Source organism: Cataglyphis hispanica, chromosome 8 (assembly GCF_021464435.1).
Source record: "Cataglyphis hispanica isolate Lineage 1 chromosome 8, ULB_Chis1_1.0, whole genome shotgun sequence".
In the NCBI taxonomy this organism is placed as follows: domain Eukaryota; kingdom Metazoa; phylum Arthropoda; class Insecta; order Hymenoptera; family Formicidae; genus Cataglyphis; species Cataglyphis hispanica.
Genome location: NC_065961.1, coordinates 390450 through 414320, shown reverse-complemented (window position 1 = coordinate 414320; position 23871 = coordinate 390450). Strand labels below are relative to the sequence as shown.

The 23871-nt window shown below is 27.6% G+C and overlaps 3 protein-coding genes across 6 annotated transcripts in view; all 3 read right to left on the bottom strand.

Moving 5' to 3' along the window:
- The window catches only part of LOC126851772 (epidermal growth factor receptor kinase substrate 8-like), a 29383-nt gene extending 13519 nt beyond the window's left edge, over nt 1-15864 (bottom strand). For 2 of the 3 annotated variants that reach the window (XM_050596084.1, XM_050596081.1), the window contains exon 1: nt 15154-15347. The gene's annotated coding sequence lies outside the window, so the exon portion shown is untranslated. Of the gene's footprint in view, nt 1-15153; nt 15348-15372 lie in introns of those variants that run through there. The other variant, XM_050596082.1, reaches the window with a different exon arrangement.
- Nucleotides 1-23871, bottom strand: part of LOC126851779 (cytochrome P450 4C1-like) — a 421874-nt gene that overhangs the window by 237085 nt on the left and 160918 nt on the right. The gene's annotated exons all lie outside the window — the stretch shown is intronic.
- Nucleotides 16862-18025, bottom strand: LOC126851799 (cytochrome b-c1 complex subunit 8-like). Of its 2 annotated transcripts, none has more exons than XM_050596140.1 (3): nt 17953-18025; nt 17571-17731; nt 16862-17068 (listed from the first exon to the last, which is right to left on the bottom strand). In XM_050596140.1, exons 2-3 carry the CDS (start codon nt 17722-17724, stop codon nt 16974-16976), a joined length of 249 nt encoding a protein of 82 aa, XP_050452097.1. In that variant the 5' UTR covers nt 17725-17731; nt 17953-18025; the 3' UTR covers nt 16862-16973. The 2 variants fall into 2 exon arrangements, with proteins under 2 accessions (XP_050452097.1, XP_050452096.1); XM_050596139.1 differs by lacking the exon at nt 17953-18025 and adding an exon at nt 17808-17936.

Genomic DNA, 23871 nt, shown 5'->3' with positions numbered 1-23871 from the left:
AATTTATAGGATTTTGAAAGAGACAGAAGCTGATCTTGAATTCTAATCAAGGTCATTTTTCAAGATCATGAGGTTAACCTAGTTTTTTTTTAATGAAATCATCCAGTTTTTTTATTGATTCTTTGCAATATTCGGTGAGTAAAATTATAAAAGGAGTCTAAAATTTAATAGTTTACAAGATATTTTAATTTGACATATTTTATATGAACTATAAAATACATAAAATATTCATTCTTCGATTAGCTCATTTCAATACTTTTATGCATAAAAGGATGAAAGAAATCAATTGATGTAAAGAAAATACATAATTGTTTTTAAGAAAAAATATGTAACTGCAAATTCATGTTTTTTCTTAACGTAAGAAGAATTATTAATATATAAATAACGATTTCCCAATCAGCACTATTAATTAAGCCATCTATGAACTACGCGTCGAATTAGATGTAATCAAGTATACTCCTTCATGTGCAGTTCATCTTTGTCTAAAAAATGGCGTTGATTCCTGTATTTATATTAATTCTTCCTACATTAAACATGGCAGAAAAAAACTGTCTCAGAACTTTTCGACTCATTTTTCATTGAAAAATAACTACATAATTCGTGAATTATGATATAATAACCTATGTGCATGTCTATGTGTATATACATATGTATATGTATAAACAAATAAAATCAATTAAAATAGTAGCAATGCATGAAAAAAGCTATATTATCTTGATAAGAAAAGATAATTTTTTATATAATTATATTATATAATTTTATATAATATAATATTTCGAAACCATTGTGGTTTGTTAGAGCAATATTTTACTTTTCATTTCCTAATGGGAAAATTTTTTACACCGTGTACAGATTGATGCATCACAAAATATACGTTTACCAATAATTACTCCTAATAGACGTAAGAGAAACTGAGATGATTAGTTTTTGCATAACTATGCAAAGTGAGGAATGTGAAATTCTGGAATTGTTCCAAGAGAAATTCCACAGTCGCTCCTCGAGTCAATCATGCAAGCAAACGCATGACTATCTATAAAAATATCTTCGTACTTAAAAGAGTAAAAATCATCTATGTACATATACAGGGTGTTCCTAAACTGGCGACAAATCCTTTAGTCATAAATTCTTTGTAACATTTTAAGAAAATTTTCAAAAATTCTAATACGAAAATGTCGAGGCTACAGGACCAGAATTTCGCGCCCTCAGGGATGGCCAATATACTGATATATGTCAACTGTCATATTTAGCTGTCTTGACCAATTTCATTGTGGAGGAAGTTGACATATATCAATATCGGTATATTAAAATATCGAATAAAAATATTTTAAACTGTTCTTATGATTCATTACGGATAAACAAAAATAAATTCTTAATGAAAATCTTGAATATTTTTACAATAATTTTTTACTATTGTCAAAGGCATTCGGTTGGAAGCACCTTTACCGTTGGCCATTTTGCCATCCCGCGTAAAATTCTAGCCCTGTCATTTGTGATCTTTAAACTTTTCCCATTTGAAAATTATTGTAGCCTCGACATTTTCGTATTAGAATTTTCGTCTTAAAATGTTACAAAGAATTTGTGACAATTAGTAATTTGTGAATTAAATATTAGTTTAATGATTAAATTTAAGGTTAAATATTAATAATAGATTAAAATATTTGTTGCCAGTTTAGGAACACCCTGTATATATGTGTGTGATATATATATATATATATATATATATATATATATATATATATATATGTTTTCATGTCACGCGGTGATAAAACGTGTATGTCAGCTGCTATAAATATAATATACTATGTCTATAAGCAACTGCATAACTTTTATAGGCTAGTCTTTAAATTTAATATAATAACCATGGCATTATTGCGACAAATATTTATAATAATAAATTATTTTATATACTTTTCAAAAAATAAAACATAAATTATTACACATAGAAAGTAATAAATTGTAATAAAGGACTATATATATATATATATATATATATATATATATATATATATATAGCATATAAAATATTAATAAATTTAGCCTTTTAAAATATAAAACTAATAATTAATTAAAATAAAAATTTATCCTTTAAAATTAAAATTTTTATTTATCACGTTTTATTTATCACGTATTTTTGTGTACAGTCACCATAAAATTTTTTTAGCACAGTCACAGTAAAAAGTCACTTCAATATAAAATAATATTTATACACAATTTTGATGTTAAATTATATTTTACAAAAGGGAAATTTTTTTAAGATATAAAACTAATAATTTAATTCATAAATTATTAGTTTTACATCTTAAAAAGCTAAAAGTGCTTCGTGTGCGCACAATGTCAAATTCACGAATCTCATTAAATTTATTATCTTTTGTCATAAATAGCTGATCCATCCAATTCCTCCTTAATAATATTGCACAATAATATATAACTCAATAAAAGCATTTGTAATTATCGATAAAAATGTGGCTTACGTTTCTATACATAACACATAATGTACAAAGCACTCATTATATTTTTCTGAAATTATGTTGCTACCTTGATTGTGGTTGCGGCTAATAAAAAAAAGGAATTAGGAAGTATAGTTAACAGATAGATTGATGCGACTGTATATGTATGTCCCAAGTTTTTATATTTTTATTTCTTCAACCTTTTCGGTTAAGTCGTCAATTTTTCTTATTGGTAATAAAAAATTGGTTAATTATAGAGAACAATTTAATTTAATTTTTTAATTTTTGGCATTAAGTATATTAATAGCTACATTTTAAATAAAAATATTCTATAAAAAAATTTCATTATATGTATGCTTCTGTCTCATATATATTTCGTTTATTTTATTATTTCTTTTATATTATTTTACTTTATTATTTCTTTTAATATTTCTTTTATATATACAATATGATTCATATATCATAATCATTTAAAGTATTATATGAAGTAATTATTTTTTCAAAAAATAAATTTTATGGATTTGTTTTCAGTTTCAAAAGTCCGACAGAGAAAAAAATGTTTTAAATCGATTTTTTAAGATTAAATTATAAAAATACTTTTATTTTTTAAATAGAATTACACGTTTTTATTATAAATCTTTTTGTATGTTTATGAACAATCCAACGATCTAATATTATGTGTCCTTAAAATGATTTGGTGTAAAAAAATTCAAAGAATGTACCATAATAATTAAATATTTTCAATATGCTGTCAACTTTTAAACATTTAATAAAGTGATAAATATATAAAAAATAAACTCTCATTAATAGAATTACATACAATATTGTCACAATATGATGATTATACCTTTTAGCGTCGTTGGCGAGTTTGTAAATGTTTAGTATCACTTAAAAAAAAAAAAGTTTAATGGATTAAAATCTGATAAATGCGCTGGCCAACAAATATGTGGGCCCTTTCTTATCCATTAATACTTGATATTAATTAAATAAAGAAAATGATGATATTATGAAATAAATAAGTATTGATTATAACATTACATTTTGACACAAGCTTTAGTTTAGTTTATATACGATTTGAATTATAAAAATTATGAAAATTATACAAAAACAATTGTGTTTATGTGTGTGAACCAGAACACTATTCATTTCATGTTTTTCTACAGTTTATTAAAACTATTAATAAAATAAAATTTTTATTTTATTATCGCCTTAATAATTGCCTAAAAAACGATGATTGATGACGAAGTGTCATCACTTGTCATAACAGACTTTTCAAACATATTTTGTTATAACCGCTCGTATTTTAATATTTTCACGCACAAAATTAATTCAAGGTTATTTCAAAATCAGAATATTTTAGGTCCTTAAATTATCCATAAAATTTTCAACAAAGATTTTAATAAAAAATAAATAGTTTCATTTAAAACAACGAAAATAATCTTAAAATCTATCTAAAAAATCGATTTAAACATTTTTTTTTGTTAATTCTTTGAAATTGTAAACAAATCTATAAAATGTATTCTTTAAAAAAATAATTATTAAGAATAACATTTTAGATGATCATGTTATATGGACCACTATATATTCATACAATTTTTATAATATAATTTTAAATTTATTTCTTTAATTTTTTAATATAAGTTTAAGATAAAGAAATAATTAATCTGGCAAAATAATGGGAATTACAAAAATAAAAAAGTGCACATTAAAAAATGTTACAGAATATATTTAAAATATAAAATATAATTATTTTACCTCGAATTCTCTCTCACGCATTGTAGCTATTCAACTCAATGTGAAAGAATTCCTGTTCACGGCACGGTTCTAATGCTTGCGAGCATAAGAATCTCGATAGCAATCTAACATACAGTAATCATGGCAAAAAGGGAAGGGAAAAGGAAGGAAGGTGAGAGTGGGCTTCAATGTATGTCTTTATTCGACATTAAAGTTGCCAATGTGTTATATGTGAGCCAGAAATTCCTCATCAACGCTCCGTCAATTTCAGATTTCCGCTTATAAATTTTTAATTACAATTCTTATTAATACAAAATAAGTATAATGAGCAAATATATAGTTAGCAACTGCCATCGAAAACTATATATATATATATATATAATATATAGGTAACTATATATATATAGTTACCTATATATTATATATATATAGTTAACTATATATATATATATATATATATATATATATATATATATATATATATAATATAGTTTTCGATGGCAATTGCTAACTATATATTTGCTCATTATATTCATTATACTCATACGTGTGTGTAATATATAAAAGTATTTTTCATTTTTATAAAAAAAAATGTCTGTGCATGTATATTTTTTCTTAAGTAAATATTAAAAATATAAATAATATTAATATAATAGTAAAAAAATATGTATCATATTATTATTTAAACAATTCTTCAAATAAGTCAATTAAGTAAATGGTACATATAGTATAAATTAAAATAAAAATATAAAATTAATATTCTCTCTCTCTTCTTTGCTTTCATTATCTTTTCATTGTATGATTATATTTTTCGAAATACTGTCTCTTTATGATTTTCATAATTAGTAAAACATTTCACAAGAATTAAATTCTTTAATCTCGCAAGAATGTAAATCGATATATAAGAATGTTGACATCGATGAATATAAATATAAAAAGCTATAAAAACTCCACGTATCTATCGTATATATCTTTATAAAAACTGTGCAAATTTTTATCTATGTAAAATAGAAAATAGTGGGAAGAAAAGACTACGATGAAATTTTTACCGAAAATCCAACTTTACATAGTCGAAATCTGATTAGCTGCTTCAAGTGCGGAAAACGTGTATATATAAATATCTTTTCACGCGACAAAACTCTTAAATGTAATCATTTATGCGTGCAAATGTATCTGCTATTTAAAAACTTAACCACGAAACGTGCAGTGTGATATATTCGTAATCTTCAATATATCTACTTGAATATGTACACCGCAAATGTACCCAAACCATCTGCAACCTTAAGAATGTTCTGGATGTACAATAGTAGCAAAACATTGTCAAAATTAAAAAGAAAACATGTTCCTTATGTTTGTACTGTTTGAAAAATTAAAAAAAATAAATTTATGAAAAAAATTAAAGTATCACAAAATAATATTGATTTTGACGTCTTCGTAAAAGAAAATAGTTGTAATTAATATTTTTCCTAATTTATGGCAAAAACTTTTGATCATGAATATCCTCTGAAATCAACTGCAAAAAACAATGAAAAACGAGAAATTTGCAGAAAGAGAAAAAAAGACAGATAATATTTTTCTTACAATTTTTAGTAAATAACTTTTAAACGAATTAGTCAATCTAAATTAAGTTTTGCACAAAAATTTATTAAAATTTCCTTAATATATGTGAAAATTTTTATTTCATTGATATTTTTTCCTTGTCAAATTTGTCAATAAGTGCTACATAAGATTTTCCATAAGAATCAATAGTAAGTACTTTAAATTTAAATAATTTCCAAACCGTTAAGAGAATTGTGCTTAGTTTTTGCACAAATATTCAGAAGAAATAGTAGAACAATCTATGAAATTTTAATGCTTTTGCTAGTATTTCGATATATGTCACATACATCCTTAAACCCATTAATCTTCTTTTGCCAAATTAGTTGTACCAAATCAATAAATTTTTACAAAAAGATTTGATTTTATATTATGCCTTTTCTCCTCTTTCTCTCTCTCTCTCTCTCTCTCTCTCTCTCTCTCTCTTTCTCTCTAAAGTAGCTATTTATAATGATATTTCACAATCCCGGAAAATATGAAAAATGTATTAGAACTACATATATGTTAACATTGATCAGGAAACTGTAAAGAGAATCATTGTTCATTTATCATTTACAATATTGTGAAATTTTTTCATTATAAAATTTAGATATTATTTTTGAAAATATTCTTTTTGTTAAACTTAATATATTTTCTTCCTTATCGCAGTTACTTCAATATTATATCTATTTTCATTATTTCCATTATTTCTGGATTTTTCGTACGTAAGATTATACTATCATAGATTATTGGATCAATTTTGCTATTACAAACGATAATAAAAAATATGTTTTATCATTCTTTTTTAAATATGATTTTGGGAAAAACTTTTGGTTCATCATAATATTGTCTTTTCAAAATGATCAATCTTTTCTTTTGATTTTTTTTCATTTTTTCATTAAAGACAATAAAGATATTCTAGATACTACTAAGATAAATTGATAAATATATAAAAATAAAAGATAAATAAACATATGTTGCAGAAACATTTCTATATGGTTTTTAGAATTGAAATTTATCCAAGCATACATAACTTCAATAAACCTCAACGTCAGATATATTTTAAAGATTAATTTCTAAAGTGCAATATGACTATGCAATTATGTTTTAATGCACATACATATATGAATTTCGCATTACGTGTTCGGAAAAACGTAATCCGGGAGAATATATATCTATCTCTATCATTTTTTCTATATTTTTTCCACATACTTTTCTAACTATAAATCCGTATAAAAGTTTAAATTTACAGAAAATTCTTATCAACTCTTGTCATCTTTTTAGATTGTATATGATAATGACTGCAATATACAATGTTACAATTATGATTATTTTATTAATTGCAATAAATATTTTATAAACCGGTATTATGTATGGTCGAATCAATTCTCATAGATATGTAAAAATAATATTTTTATTTATAGAGTTTATTTCTTTGCAGACGAAAAATTAAAATTCGCCAAAATTAGCGTCAATTAGTATCAATCTCCTTTCATATTTATTCTGTAACATTTGTTCGAACACTCATATGCTTTAACTCTGTGTGTATATGTATATGTATGTATGTATGTGTGTGTGTGTGTGACAATGAATAATATTATCTCACGCCAATAATTTTCTCATATGTGTGTTATACATGGTATTAAAATATGTTTGTACGGCAATTTTAAAAACCGATAAGCATTCCAAATTTCACAAAATATAAAAAAAGATGTTAGAAATAGACAGAGGAAGGATATGACGCGCCTATACAGTTATAATTATTCGCGATGAATGTCGCATATTACCGTAACATTCCGTCAATGATGCTACAACATTGATATGTATTTATCATCATTTTTATGTTGATATTATATGACAAGCTCTTGAGTACATCCTGTTACACACTATAAAAACTTTTATAGATATATTTTAATAATTATCAATATTATCAATTATATTGTAATTATATTGTAATAATTATCAATATTATCAATTACTACTGTATAAGTATTTTATGAGATATTACTATTATGCGAGACTGTTGTGTTGTATGTTGACTATTGTATAATACATGAATACAAAAGTAAATAATCGTGCATGAATATTACGTCATTCTCTCCTTCCTTAAATGCGTGGTAATTATTACTTAATAATACTTAAACACGTTATATCTGGGATGCATGTGGGATGTACAAATGTACATGCAAATTACAGAAAGGATAAAAGACTATCAACAAGAATATATAGTCTGCATGCAACAAGTTACACAAAAGATCATTCAAAATCATTATGACAATATTAATAAATTATTAATTGATATCAAATTAAAGCGCTTATTTATACCTTTGTTTCAACATATATGTTTAATATTTTAAAAACACATAAATGCAGTATTTTTCTTCGAATAAAAATATTTCAATAAAATCAACCCACGGAAAGTCAATTTTGCATGAAAGATATTTTCACACGGAACTGTATACATGTAAATGAAGCTTTAATCGTTTTCCACTCTCATACATATATAAGATCGGAATGCCGACCGCACCAGCAAGACATGTTGAAAGTAAATACATACATCGTGGACATGAGTCTATAAAAGCGCTGAAAAAGTGGAAAGAAAGTTGCCAATGCACCTCGCATACCTACAGCGATCTGCGCGTTGAGTTGCGAACGAGTTTCGCAGTGAATGGACCGAATCGGCAGCGCGAATCAACTTTTCACTTGACCGCCGCTTGGCTCGCTGATTAATCATTAAGAATTAATTCAATTCCCGCAATCGATCATCTGTTTGTCGAACAAATTTAAACGGCACGGTACGTTTGCTCTCATATCATACATTATATCCCATGATCAAAAGAATATTCATTTTAATTACGTACTTCATGTAAATCTTCTTTATATTTAACTGCATAAAGTGGTATAAGTTTAATAAACATGAGTTTAATAAACATGGAATTGCATAGTTCTTGATGCGATTGATATATATATATATATATATATATATATAGAGAGAGAGAGAGAGAGAGATATGCGTATAATCTTTTAATATATTTCATATATATATATATATATATATATATATATATATATATAGAGAGAGAGAGAGAGAGAGAGAGAGATATGCGTATAATCTTTTTAATATATTCATATATATATATATATATATATATATATATATATATATTGTGTATATGTGCGTGCACATATATATGTAATAGATATTGCACATATAGAAGAGTATACACAATAATGTGTTCTTATATGTATATGTGTAATATCTATAACATCATGATTGTATATGTAAGATTTAATATTGATTATGCATATGTACTATGATCATACATGTGGATTTCGAAATCATATGTTCTATCAAAGCTGTCGGAATTCGCAGACAACAGAAAACTATCTTATTTCGCTAATCATTAAGATACAGTGGCATATTTAAGAGATGCATATATGTATGTATATGTATATATGTATATATGTATAACCGCAAAAAAGAACATTGTATGTCAATATCAAAACAATTTGCTTATAAACGTTAACAATCTCTTGAAAAAATATGCTTAAGTAAAATGTGGTGCTCATGTATGTCGAGTTTTTCATATAGCGTAGTCTGCTAGAAAAAAGACGAGAAATAAAGCTAGTATGTCGATGAAAAAAGAATTCAACATAATTTTCATAAAGGCAAATATAATTTGCACTTTCGGTATCTTTCGCTTCTTTTCTTTTTTTTTTCTTTTTTTTTTGCATTAGTAAGTGTTTGCGCACGAAAAATACACTGATGATATCACATGCATACCTCGGAATATTTCAGTATAAAAGCTAGATTTGACTTTACTAGATATTACTAAAACAAGATAAGACATTTTGTTTTTATTTTGCACTATTGTAACAAGTGTAATAAAAATAAAAATATTAATATCGATCAATAATTCTGCAATAAATAACTCATCAAATGAGTAAATGTATTAAGGGGGAAAATTAGTGTAATAGCTAAAAAAAAAGCTATTTTTAAGAATTATTTTTCTGATAAATAATTGTTTTTTTTTTAAATCATTTTATTAACATCAAAAAATACATAATTTAAATTACTTTTTGTAAATTTTTTTTTAAATATTAATATTTATAGCTACAATTGCCAATAATGTGAGCCGCCTTAAAAAAACAGGTGCATGCGTAGCAAGCCAATAAAAGCTCTGAAACAAAAAAAAAACACAAATATTTTCATCCACATTAACCTGGCACCCCCACCACGAAAAATCGGGTTCGGCTATAGTGCATAATTAAATGCTAATTTATTGCCCTAAATCCGAATTTATTGCTCCTACCCATGAGCAGGAAAATGATATTAAAGATGGGGGTGCTGACTTGCCATTAAGCTAGCATCCCCACTTCCGAAAAACACATATAATTAGTTGCACATCAAAAAACAAACACACTAGAATTTATTGCTAATTAATTGTTCAAAGAAACTGCAAACAAATTTTGAAAATATTAAATTTTTAAATATGCACTAATATGACATATTATGAATATGGAAAGTAAAATCATCAAAAATACGCAGTTAATAAGAATAATTTGTTATAATATTATAATATTATAATGTTATAATATTTGTATTAAATGTTATCAAAATAAATCATTTCCAAATTTATTGCTTGCACTTTAATTAAAAAAATCGAACCAAAAGAGTGGGGGTGCTAGCTTATACACAAGATATATTGTATATATCTTGAGAGCAACAAATTAAAGAAACATTTTAAGATCAAACTAATAGAAACAACTAATTGCGTTGATATACTTTACTCTTGTGTCTTGGTAGGAGTGTCAGGTTAATATGAGTAATATTTTCTTAAAATGTAAGACAATAGCTTCAGTTGCACGTACGGATTAAAAAATTATTTCTTTTAAAATGGCAAACTTTTGAAAAAAAAAGTTTCAGAATCAATTAAAAATTGACTTCTGTTTTTTAATATTATAAAAAAACAAATTATTCAAAAATTATACGTGTAATTAAAACTATTGTCTCATATTAAAAAAAAATACTTATTTTTTTCTTTTAGAACTTTCATTGCCTCATTACGCATGCGTCCGTTTTTAAGGTGGCTCACAATATTGGCAATTGTAGCTATAAATATTAGTATTTTTTAACAAATATTTCATAAAAAATAGTTTAAATTATACTTTGTAATGTTAATAAAGTGATTTGAAAAGAAACAATTATTTACTAGAAAAAAATCTTTAAAAATAATCTTTTTCTGTTACACTGGTTCCTCCTTTAATTAAATAACTTGTATAATATTTTAATTGAATTATATAATATAAAAACATAGTAAAACTATATATATATAAAAATATCATAATTAACTGTAAATATAAATTTTTATAAGTAGAAAAAGGTTTTTAATGTTTATAGACAAAGGATGTATGAAAAATTATATTAATGGAAAAATTATACTATGAACACGAAACTCTGAGAAATATTCTCAATGTGTGTCATGAAATCGCAGACTATTAGGAGGTCAACAAACTATTGCTATATAGAGCTATGTTTTCCATGTATGCTAGATTATAAGAAACCAGGACATTTATTAAAGTCAATGTAAACGCGGTATGAAAACATCAAAGTTCAACATTAGTTACAAAATTACATTATGCTATAAAACATTAAATTAAAAATAGAAATAAAATTTTTATTTGTTAAAGATTTTGAAATTCTTCGATTTTTCCATAATAATAATAAAAAAGTATTATTTTTATTAAAAACCATCAATAAAATTATCTAATTTTTCCATAATAATAATAAAAAAGTATCATTTTTATATTAAAAATCATCAATAACATTATTATATCTTATCTTCTGTATTTTATCTTCCATCGAAGAAAATATATATTCAAATTAAATTGCATTGCAATGATCTCATTAGAAATATAAATTTAGTAAATATAATTTGTAAAAATAAACATCTTGATTTATACGTTCATCGAATATCAAAATGATGAGAATCCGTGCGTAGTAATAAGCATTTGCAATCTGTGTCACTAGTCTCACGTGGGAGATTACGTAGGCATTTCGTAGGCGTGAATTGCAGGTGTCGTTCGACGATAGGATACGAGAGATGATACGACGATCATCGCTCTGATGAGCTCAAGCGGATTACATTTGTGCCAGATATTTTTTTTCTGTTATGGTACAAAATAAATTATATATATCGTCGGCTGCTTTGAAACAAAATTTTTGCCTGATCTCAACAACGTCAATTTCGACATCGATTATGTATGTCTGACTAAATGTAAATATGCATGAAAACATGAGCCATGCAATATAATATGACAAATTCTTAACGTCATTCGTCGCCGATTATGCATATACATCACGGTCCATTACTGATTAAATGGCGAACAATGCAGTTGTGTTGTGACACGACATGAGAATGCAGATCGCAAATGTCACGGGCGAGCAGCGACACGGGATTAAGGTTTAATGGGAGACTGGGGAATGTTTACAGCTCTTCTCATCTTGCGGTCGTAAACTTTTACCTGCCCATTCAATGAAAAGATGCTGACAATCGCGACTTTCGCGTGATTCTGCAAGACTACTGATTTCTATTTACAAATAACGATGCTTTTTAGTCTTAACAAATGATCATTTCCTATAAAGAGAATATGATATATTTATATATATATATATATATATATATATATATATATATATATTATTTGAAAAAATCAAAAGAGATACCGTGACAAGAAGAAATTATCATAAATATGGAATAAAAATTCATAAGGATAAATATTCATGAATTATGGTGAATATTATATTGTAATTCACCTTCGTAAAAAATGGACATCCATATTATATTATCATATAATTTTTATTTTGATCCAAGTACTATTTTTAAGTTTAGATAATATGTTGAGATAATATGTAATTATACATATATGTATGTGTATATAAACAAAATTAAAATTTCACACAATCAAATTATATAAGAATATCATTGACTACATATTAGAATCATTATTATATTATGATTATAAGCAATCATAACATTATATTAAAATATGATGAACTTCATAATTACATATGTAGAGTAATTATATTTGTTCACACAAATATAAAATTAACTATTGTTTTATTTATAATTGTTGTTTTATTTATAAATCACATTTTTTACAATTTTATATATTTATAATAAATATATAAAATTGTAAAAAATGTGATTTAAACTGTGACTAAATACTTATCATTGATAAGCATTGGAAAATACGTAATACAATTAAGTAAAATAAAAGAAGTTGATCAAAGGTTGGCAATCGGTGAATCATCAGATCATCACACAGATCATGATAATGATAGTCCGATAAGAATTGGCGAATCAATACTACAATAGCTATAATGATCGATGTCGCGCGCTCGTTATAGATATAGGATATTTGTACGGAATAATCTTTATGGCTAGTTCGATATTACAATTAAAAGATATTTCTTCCGTAAACATCGCTAAAAAAATTAAATTTCACGTTTAATATAAACTGCAGTTTCTTTCAAGTTTTGTCACTTTCTCAATTGTAATTGAACAATATTGCTTCCTACTTTTGTTGTGGATTTTATATTCAAGATTTTTTAAATAATAAAACTGATAAGACATAATGGTTTTAGTTATTTTTTACGAATAAATCTTTTAATAAAGTTCGATTTTATAATTAGATTTTATAATATTAAACCGATATGGAAAAAGATTTAAGAGAAATCTAAACGTATCATGCGTGATCCAGACATAATAAATTATCCGACAATTAAAACGTTATACTATCTAATTAAGAAGCTTAGCTTAATCTCAAAAGTTATAATCTTTAATTATTACTTAATTAGTTAATTGAGCTAGAAAACAGCGTAAAGTCCGTTTTAATGTCATTGAAAGCGCATAGTCGCACGCACACAGCATGCAGCAGCACAACACACACACATACACATCACACACGCACACACACATACATATATATACGACATTCCGATAGAATTATTCATAAATCTGTCAGGAAAAAGAACAGATGGTTTTCAATACAAAAAAATATTCTCTTTTTTTTATACAAAATTATTTCCCGAAATTTTCGAAAAATAAAGACATATGTACATATAATTTTTCTATTTTTTTATGTTAAATAAACGAATTGAACACATTCATTTACATGATTCAGAATTAAAATGTTAATAGGTATAATCTGTTAATTTTATTATTCGTGAATTTATTTCCTTCAATATTGTTTAACCGATTTTTAATTATAGTTTTGATTAAAATTATAATTAAAAATACTTTCACGTTATTCGAAATTAAAGTGCAAATCAAATTTTATACTTGTTAACTTTAAATAACGCACTTTTTTTTCATATTCACACGATTCTCATCGATATCATCACCCGGAATTAAAACACGACGTTATACAGCGAACAAATTGTTAACTCTTATGTTCCTTCACTCTGCGTTTATAGAACTCCTCCGGTTGCGATAGATATTCGTACTGCCAACAGTCATATCACGTTGTAATACACATCAGTTGTCATCGAAAGAAAGAAAGATATTCGTACTAAATCTCATATCGGTGACATGAACGGGAATTAAAGAGGAACTGTATCGATCAGCTAGTACATGAAAAATTAATAAGTCTAATATATTCCAAAATTTTATGAATTCGACATTGTGCAAAAAGCATACTTTTAATCTTTCAAAAATCTTTGTAAAATAATTAATTACCTGTGAGTTAAAATAAACATTTGTAGAATCATCTGTAGAATTAAAATTCTTATTTTCATGAACTTTTGTGTACTATAATCACTATAAAATTTGTGTGGTACAGTCACTATAAAAAAGTTAGTTCGATATAAAAATTATTTACTATTTTGAGATTAACTTATATTCTACAATGCTTTACTTTAACTCACAAATTAATTAACAATTTTGCGTGTGTGTGTGTGTGCGCGCGCGCGCGCGTGCGTGCGTGTACAATGTTAAATTCATGACTCTCAAAATGTATTTATTATTAGCTTTCGAGTTGATCCGTCCAGTTTCTCCTGCGAACGCCATGGCCTTTTGTCAAGCGATTTTTATCTGCCATGCGCCTTGCTGGGGTCTGAGTCTGCTCGTCATCATCGAGCACGCACAGAGACACGCAACGCGGCCATGCACGGTGCGGAAGATGGCAACAGGTGCGCGTGACCGGATGATTCGTCGTGGCTCGTTGCAACGATCGGCGCACCATTAATCTCGCGTTCGGTAATACTCGGGAGTAATGCGTGAGTGACCTCGACGCGAAAGTCCGCCCGTTGTACTTATCGTACCCCTCAATGAAAAGACACACGAGATCATCTCGTGCACGCAATATTCGCGTGAAAAGGAAGGAGGTTACTTACCTATTTACAAATTTTTCACAACACGCCCAATGTATACACGCATCCAAGAGACGATGACAGATGATACGGAGAGGGGTAGGTGGGGGGGAGAGGAGGGGGGAAGCTTACGGGTTTCGAGGCGACAGAGAGACACGCGGCAAAATTACGTTCCAAACATGCTCGACCGCAAATACTCCGGCGACTAATCCGACCGATCGCCGTCGATCTACGCATCCTTACCTGCCTCAGGTGCGCCGCACGTAACGCAACGTATCATTGGCTGAACGCGGAGCGAGACCAATATGGTGGTCAGACCCGTTGGAATCGGCAATCTACGTCGCGGTCATACCAGGATCGTATACCGAAATCAACGTTGCAATAGCCGATGTCAGTCTTGCAAAAATGTTTTTATCTTTTTTTTTTAGATTTTACTGCTATATGACAATTATAGTGAGATATAATATCATTGCCGAAGAGTCGCATCAAATAATAAAATATATGAATTTTTTTACGCGTTATAAACACGTAGCGCGAGGCACTGCGATATTATATATGCTACATATGCGACGAACGGATGCGAAGCTGATATCTCGAACCAATAAAACTACTTGTTATAAAAGGAGATCGTAAAGAATGTAACTCGAAGAAAGATAGAAAACACCTGTTGAATGCAGTTTCGTGGACTGGATTGGTTAAGTGAAGAAACAATTTAAAATGTCACGCGCTCTTACATGTTAATATCTCTTGTAATAAAAATGTTATATTAAATCTAATTTTTTATATTTGATAGATACAGAGTATTTAAGTACAGACATATAAGTACAAAAATAGAACTAATCAGTTTAAAAAAAAATTGCATTTGCATGCATGAATATTACTTTGTTCATATGTTTCATTTCAGAAAAGAGATCTCAGTGTATTAATTTTTCATTATAAGTATTGTCTTAAAAAAAAAATTATCTTTTAAAAGATAAAATTTAAGTAAATATAAATTTGCAATATAAGCAGCTATATATTTTTTCTTGAAAAAAAAAACTATTTATTTTTTTTACACTAATTGATCTGTCTCATAATTTTGTGTATAAAAGTATTAAGGTAACATAATCGAAAAATAAATATTTTATATGTTTTAATTTATGTAAAATAATGTCAAATTAAGTAAGTATCTCGTTAACTATTCAATTTCTAAATATCTACTCATAACTTTTATGTCGAATATTCTGAAAAATATATTTATATGAAAACATTAAGCTGGTTCCATTAAAAAAATGAAGATAATCTTGAAATAATCTCATGATCTTCATCCAGAAATCAAATCAACTAGCACTATTCTATGTCCCTCTCAAAATCACAAAACTTTTGTATATGTTTTTGCAAGAGGTAATAAAAAAAAAGATATTTAGGTGAACATTAAAGAGAATCATCTTGTATAAATTTAATATAAATAATTATAACACATGAATAGTATATATATATATATATATGTGTGTGTATTTATATTTATTAAGATAAGTCTTAATATAAAAATATATTTTATCTATATGTAATATAGACAAAATGTATTTTTATATTGAGACTTATATTCTAATAGATCTTTTTTTAAAAGTATGTAAAATGTTCTTTTTCTTATATAACATAATTTCATTTTATATTTTATTAAGATACTCTGTGTACAAAAAGGAGCAATGGATTTACATAAAGGAAAAAATCCAAGATATTTTCTAATATGTACATTAATAATTTATTTCTTTATTTCAATGCTGGAGATTGATTGGCAATTTACAATATATATTTTGATGTGTCTACATTATTAAATCTAAAAAAATCTATTCATTCATATTTTACGTATCATTTTCATAATCCTTGGGGTTTTTGCGAGAAAAAGCATCATTCGTCTCCTTTGCCCAATTTACAAGCAAGTAGGAAAACATGAAAACTGTGACAAATAAATAATCCATTATTAGAGCATTAAAATGCATCATTAAAATACAAAATAAATATGTGATTATTAACACATTATATGCTGAATAAATTTTGCACGTTTATTATGTCAGAAATTTTTACTATTGAAAGCGTATAATTATAAAATATACTATATACTATATATATATATATATATATATATATATATATATATATATATGTATAGTACATTTTATTAGTATAGAAATATATAATTGAATTGATGCCAACAATAATATATATATATGATGCATTTATCTTCTTTAGTGAATTTTTTGTGGCGCATTCATACATTTTATTTTATTTAAAGTTAAAGTATACTACAAATATATTACAACTTATTTGTTGCAAATGTTTTAATTAATTTAAATATTATTGGTATCACAGATAATATATAAAAAAGTGAATTACTAATCATTGGTGACTCCCACCTCATTTAAACATTTAATTATATAATTATTATCAAATATACTTACAAGGTGCAACACGAAATACACGATCTTGGAAACGCCGTAGCAAATTTGGTAGACCTTCGGCGATTATTCCTTTGAAGGCTTTTTGTTCATATGGACTAAGACGGAAAAAGACAATGCCATTAATTTTGGCCAAATTTCCGAACTGCTTTCCCATGATTTAGCTAGAATGTATGAAAAGACTTGTAGTTAATATATATCTAATTAATTTCTAATTGATATGATTCAACAAAACATAACCATTCTCGAACAAGTATGACAATGTAAATGTTCCTTAAAACATTGTTTAGTTCAATATTCTAAATTTAAATCAAATTTAGCCACACACTCTAAAAAAAAAAAAATATGTATCAATATACTGTATAATTATATAATATTTCTGTACCTAAGCGCAAAACACACGAACATCTAAGAAGTATTGTTCGTACAATACTGTAAAATTGGTAGTCAATTTTTCATATTGATTTTTCTTAAAAGTGCCATCTGGAGGGTGATCATATAACTTTTTCCCTAGAGCAAAAACGTGAAAAGTGAAGAATTTAATTTCAAATCTGCGTGAAATAGGTCCACCGATATTAATTTTTATTTGCCAAATCGTTTGTCAATCGTTTATCGGTGATTGTCGGATTAATTACAACGTTTGTCGGATATATGTTTAAAAGAAATATCAACAATAAAATGTGGTGTAAAGTTAGCCCATTTATTTCAAATTTGCATTGTTCTTTGGCTCAGTCGAAGCAAAATTGATTATCAGTCATAAATATCATAATTAAATCGTTTATGGGTGCTCGGTATCTTATAAAATAAGTAAAAAACATATACTCGTTTAAACTCTCCGCGAACTGGAAGAATGACATCACAAAATCATTGAACATTGATGCGATAGACGCTGCACCATATATGTAATACTGCTATTACTACTATATTGCTAGTTAAAGCCACAGACTTCTATATAATACTAGACCACTAACTCCCTTATATACTGACCGAAAAATTGACCCCATAAAGTATGTAAAACATATGAGAAATAAGCATCTGCGCATGCGTGATTTAAGTAGGAATCAATAGGATCAATAAAATCAATAGGAAAAGAAAAGGATAGAAGCTGATATGTAATACGGCCGACGTGTACAGACGAAAAGTATTTTTGTAGTGTATGCTATGTGCGCATGTATTTTGTACATACTTTTCGGGACTATATATTTCGTAGAGTTAGCGGTCTAGTATTAAGGTGCCTTTAAATGGCAGCAACGAGCATCGAGCATCGAGAGTCTGCGCTGCGCAGAAGATCATTGCGGAGGATTTCAAAAAGATAGATTTCAGCTTCTTGTTGCTTTTTGTGACTAATAACATGGTGAGTCGCACGAGTACGGTCGAGATTAAAAAGATTATATTCTAATATACATTATTATACAATATTGAAAATTAATATTTATTAACATTATACATAAATGGATATTATTATTATTAAACAAATATATTGCAGAACGTCACTGCCGATAGTGCATATTAGAATCTAACCAAACATTAAGGGATTAATTTTTATAAATTTTTTTACAGGTTTTTTTATAATACAATCTTATTTTATATATCTTTTCTCTATATTAAAATTACTTTGCAACATTGTTTATTATAGGCATCAAGCTTAGAATTTTAGTGTGGGTCTGCATGTTAAGTGTAGATGGAAAAGAAATTTTAATCTCGACCGTACTCGTGCGACTCACCATGTTATTAGTCGTAAAAAGCAGCAAGAAGCTGGAATCTATGTTTTTAAAATCCTGCGCAATGATCTTCTGCGCAGGGCAGACGCTCGACGTTCGATGTTCGATGCTGCCATTTAAAGGCACTTTTATATAGAAATCTGTGAATGGAATTCGGAATAGGCAACAGCGATCTCCGTATACTTAGCAGACAAATTTGATATTTTTTATTTTTTATTATTGCAATCGTTTGGGAATCATTTGGGCAAATTTAGAAATATATTCTCATAGTTTAGGAAATAATAATTTGTTTATAATAAATGAAAATTAACTGAGCGTATATAGTTAGCAGACATAATGTAAAAAAAATTTTTTTTTTATTTGAATCAATGTGAAATCATTTGAGAAACACGTCTGTAATGTATCTAACGTTTAGGAAATAATAGTTTTTATTTTATAATAATTAATTTTCTATCAGCTAATAATCCGGAACCGGATACATAAGGTCAAATATGCAAAAATAAATGAATGGGATCCGATATAGTTCACATTGCTAATTGGCCAATTGTTGCACTAGGACTCTGATTGGTCAATCGTACTAACTGGTCCAATTTCTTAAGGTGCCTTTTCACGCTGACGCTCATTTTTAGCGTCAAAATAGTCATATCATTAAAATTGATGTTATATTGTGAAAAACGCATAAAAAGAGTCAAAATTATAGCGTCAATACAATAGTACGGCTTGACGCTGAAGTTGAGAAAATCCAACTTCTTTTTTCTTGACGCTAGTGTGGCTAGTGTCGAATCGAAGGATACATTCCGTTTCATGCATTGAGCGCATAGATCACCTGAAAATCTATAGTTCACTTAATATATATTATAGATTTCCAAGCTGAAATCATCTTTCTTTGTTTAGCGATCAGTGTACTACGATCAACAATATCGAAAAGTGGATATGGCACAGACATGAACCATATTGAAAATGGATGTAGCATGGACAAGAACCAATCGACTGTTTTATCATGGCTTCGGAAATGGATGTGGTTCCAAGCGGCGTAAAATGGATGTACGTGACGCTAGTGTACGATCTAGAAAAAGATCGTACAAAAAACGGCGGCGTAGCGGCTCTGAGCTTCTCTCTGCTATTACGGTTTTTGAAACGAGATGAGAATTACAAAAGTGAACAGATTTAGGAGGCCTATTATGGTTTTCGAAACAAAGTGAAAATGAAAAATACCAAAGTGAGGAAATTCACTAGAATATCTACAATTTCATTTGTTGAAATCTAGTAAATCTGTTCACTTGTAATTTTAACCTCGTTTCCGTAGTAGCTTCCTAAATTTCAAAATATAATTACATAAATTATTTAATTCATCGGTTATTTTAATTTATCCAGTTATTATTTTATTATTAAAAATACTGACAAGATCATTAAAGATCCATGGTCTTATAGATTTTAGTATATTACTCGAAAAAAGTTTGCCACGCGCTACAGTAGGTAAATAAATCTTTGCTTTGTCGATATTAAAACATTAATTTTACAATAAAATGTTTATTTTGTTGTTCTTGAAGCAATTACGTAAAAGATTTATACATTTTTGATAATAAAACAATAACTGGATGGACTAAAATAACGCACAACAAATTTTTTTTTTTGATCATACTAAATCCCATTAGATCACCGATCTTTAATGACATTTCGTCGGTGCCTATACTGTGCTGTGGATGGGCTCTTGTATACAGGACGTGTCAATGCGTTACACAAAGAAACGATGCGGTAGCCAATCAATTTTCTAATGGAAAAGTTGTTATAAGTTGATTGACTACTGCGTCGTTTCTTCCCACGTGTAAAGGCCCTTACACAATGTGAGACGATAGGAACAAGAGAATAACGATAGCGATAAACGATATTTAATGAAAAATCTGCTTTTTTAAAGAAGGCGTATTCTAATTCCTTATCGCTATCGCTATTCCCTTGTTCCTATTGTTATTATCTCATATTGTGTAAGGGCCTTAACGCTTTGACGCGTGCAGGGAGTCGATCATGTATTTTTTCTCTAAGACGGAAATATGAAAAGTGAAAAGTTTTTCGCGAACTCTGTAATTTCGCTCGATCATGTACTTTCCCAACCGCGGAAATGTGAAACTTTTCACGTAAATTTTTTCGCCATGAAACTTGATGGCGGAAAAGCGGAAATCTAGGGAATATTAAATACACTTTGGAATTAGAATAAAGGTGCGAATTCATGAGACGCTCGTTTCAGTTAGAGTCCCTGTAACAGAGTCTGGCCAACACGGCAGTTTTGGCAAAATTCTGCGAGAAAAATAGAAACATACGCTATCTTACTCTAAACAAACGCATGTGCATGACAGTGTTGCTGCTACTATATATGGCTACATATGGAAAATGCTGAATTGTGATCAGAAGTATATTTGAAGAATAATTCTGCAAAATGGGTGGATGTGCTGCACCTTTTTGCAATAATTCCGATATTATTCTAAATATTTTTTAGATATAGGTAATATAAATTTTAAATCATTTGTCATATCTAAATTTAACGATGTTCCTGCTGATCACATTTTAAATTGTCGTAAATTATATTCCAAAATTATCAGAAAATTTATTGTTTTGCGTTTACATATTTATGAAAAGAAAAATACCATGCTTAGTAAATGTAGGTATGATAGCAAATCTACGGCTATGCATGATGTTATTTTCTCTTAATGTGTCTTTATCTTGTTTTTTCAATAATTTATTAAATTTTAAAAAATGTTTTGTTTACCATTACATGTTCTATATTTCTATTATTACATAGTTTATTATGTATTTTACAATGTTTTTAAATATAAAATTTTAATACAATAAATTACTATTATAATATTTTTGTTCTTTATTTTTTTTATCTCCTTTTATTTTCTTACTCAAACTGTCTCTTCACACGTTTCCTGTACAATAGAAATTCTTATGTATATATTGTTTTTACTACGTATATTTTTAATTTCAATTGTGACAATTTACTGTTATTGCCATTTCCATTCAAATATCAGCGGGAGTTGCCAAAAAATGGCGGACCAATCAAAAGTTGCTATTACATGGCCAGACTCTGTTACAGGGATTCTAGTTTCAGTGTTGCATGTGATCATGTGACTTCGACTTGCTAGTCGCGCTAGCATCAAGAAAAAAAAAGTTGGATTTTCTCAACTTCAGCGTCAAGCATCAAGCCATTCTGTTGGCCAATATCGGCGCTATAAACTCTTTTCATGCGTTTTTACAATATAACGTCAACTTTAATGATGTGACCTACTTTGACGCTAAAAATAAGCCTCGAATGTCAGCGTGAAAAGGCACCTTTAGTATGATACAGTTTCGTTAGCACTGCGTTGCAGAAGAAATGTTATATACATAAAAGTAATATCTTTTTGTGATATAATTATAATAGTAATTATATTATTTTGCTCTTTTTTATACTTTCACTTCTTTTTCTTTTTATTGAGTGCCGATGACCTTATATATGTTATTATATGATTTCTGTTAAGATTTTTCAATTATTATTCTGTTTTTTAAAACCAGTCTTTACTATATTTGTACCAATTTTTCTTAAAAAAATTTAAATAGCTTTTACTAGATTTCACACTAACGATTTTTATATATAACAATTAATATTACAAAATTCCAAAATTTTTCAGCTCATGATACAGTCCATATTTTTATCGGTTTCAAAGTTTGAAATTAATGTTTAGCGATTCGTCATGTATACAATGCTGTACTAATAATAATAATTTCCCGTAATTATAAAATCAAGAAGCCATGTGTAATGATTTCACATTTCACGCAAGCTACATACATAATTGCTATGCGTGAAAAGTTTCACGTGAAATCTGAATGAGTGAAAAGTGAAAAGTAAAAAATGAAAAATAAAAAGTGAAAAGTTTCACGTGAAATTACCTGATTGACCCCAAGGAGTCTAATGGCTGCGTCCAAAGGCCTAGTTTACATCGATAATACGTATTAAGTACATACTACACTGACCAATCATAGCCATTCCTCTAAAGAATGGAATAATTGCGACTGGTCGGTATAGTATTTAGTACGTATTAAGGCCATTGTACGTTAAAAAATTTTAGTCGTAATCATAATGCAGTAAGAAAATTGACCAATCACAATCAACATTCTAAAACATAATAAGAATGTTTGAACTGTGATTGGTTGATTTATTTACGGCTTTACGATTGACTAAAATTTTTTAATGTGCATAGCCTTTAGGGCTGCTTTCCAAAACATATTCTCCGAGGAATATTTTACTTGATGGCCGTTTCGAAACTTTCTTAAGCGTTTCTGATTGGTTCCAAGGCCATTGAGTAAAATTTTTCTCGCAGAGGAAATTTCTCACCGTTTTGGAACCTAACCTAAAATATATAAATTAGACCTAAGGTGCGTTCCAATATTCAGTATTGAAAATTTATAGTTTACGTCATGAAGGAAATGTAAGAAAAGTGAAAAATTTTCCCAAAAGTAAACAATTAATGCGAAAATTTTTCACTTTTCACGGTTTTGCTCTAGGGAAAAAGTTACATGATCGATTCCCAGGTTGCCAACGAAAAATC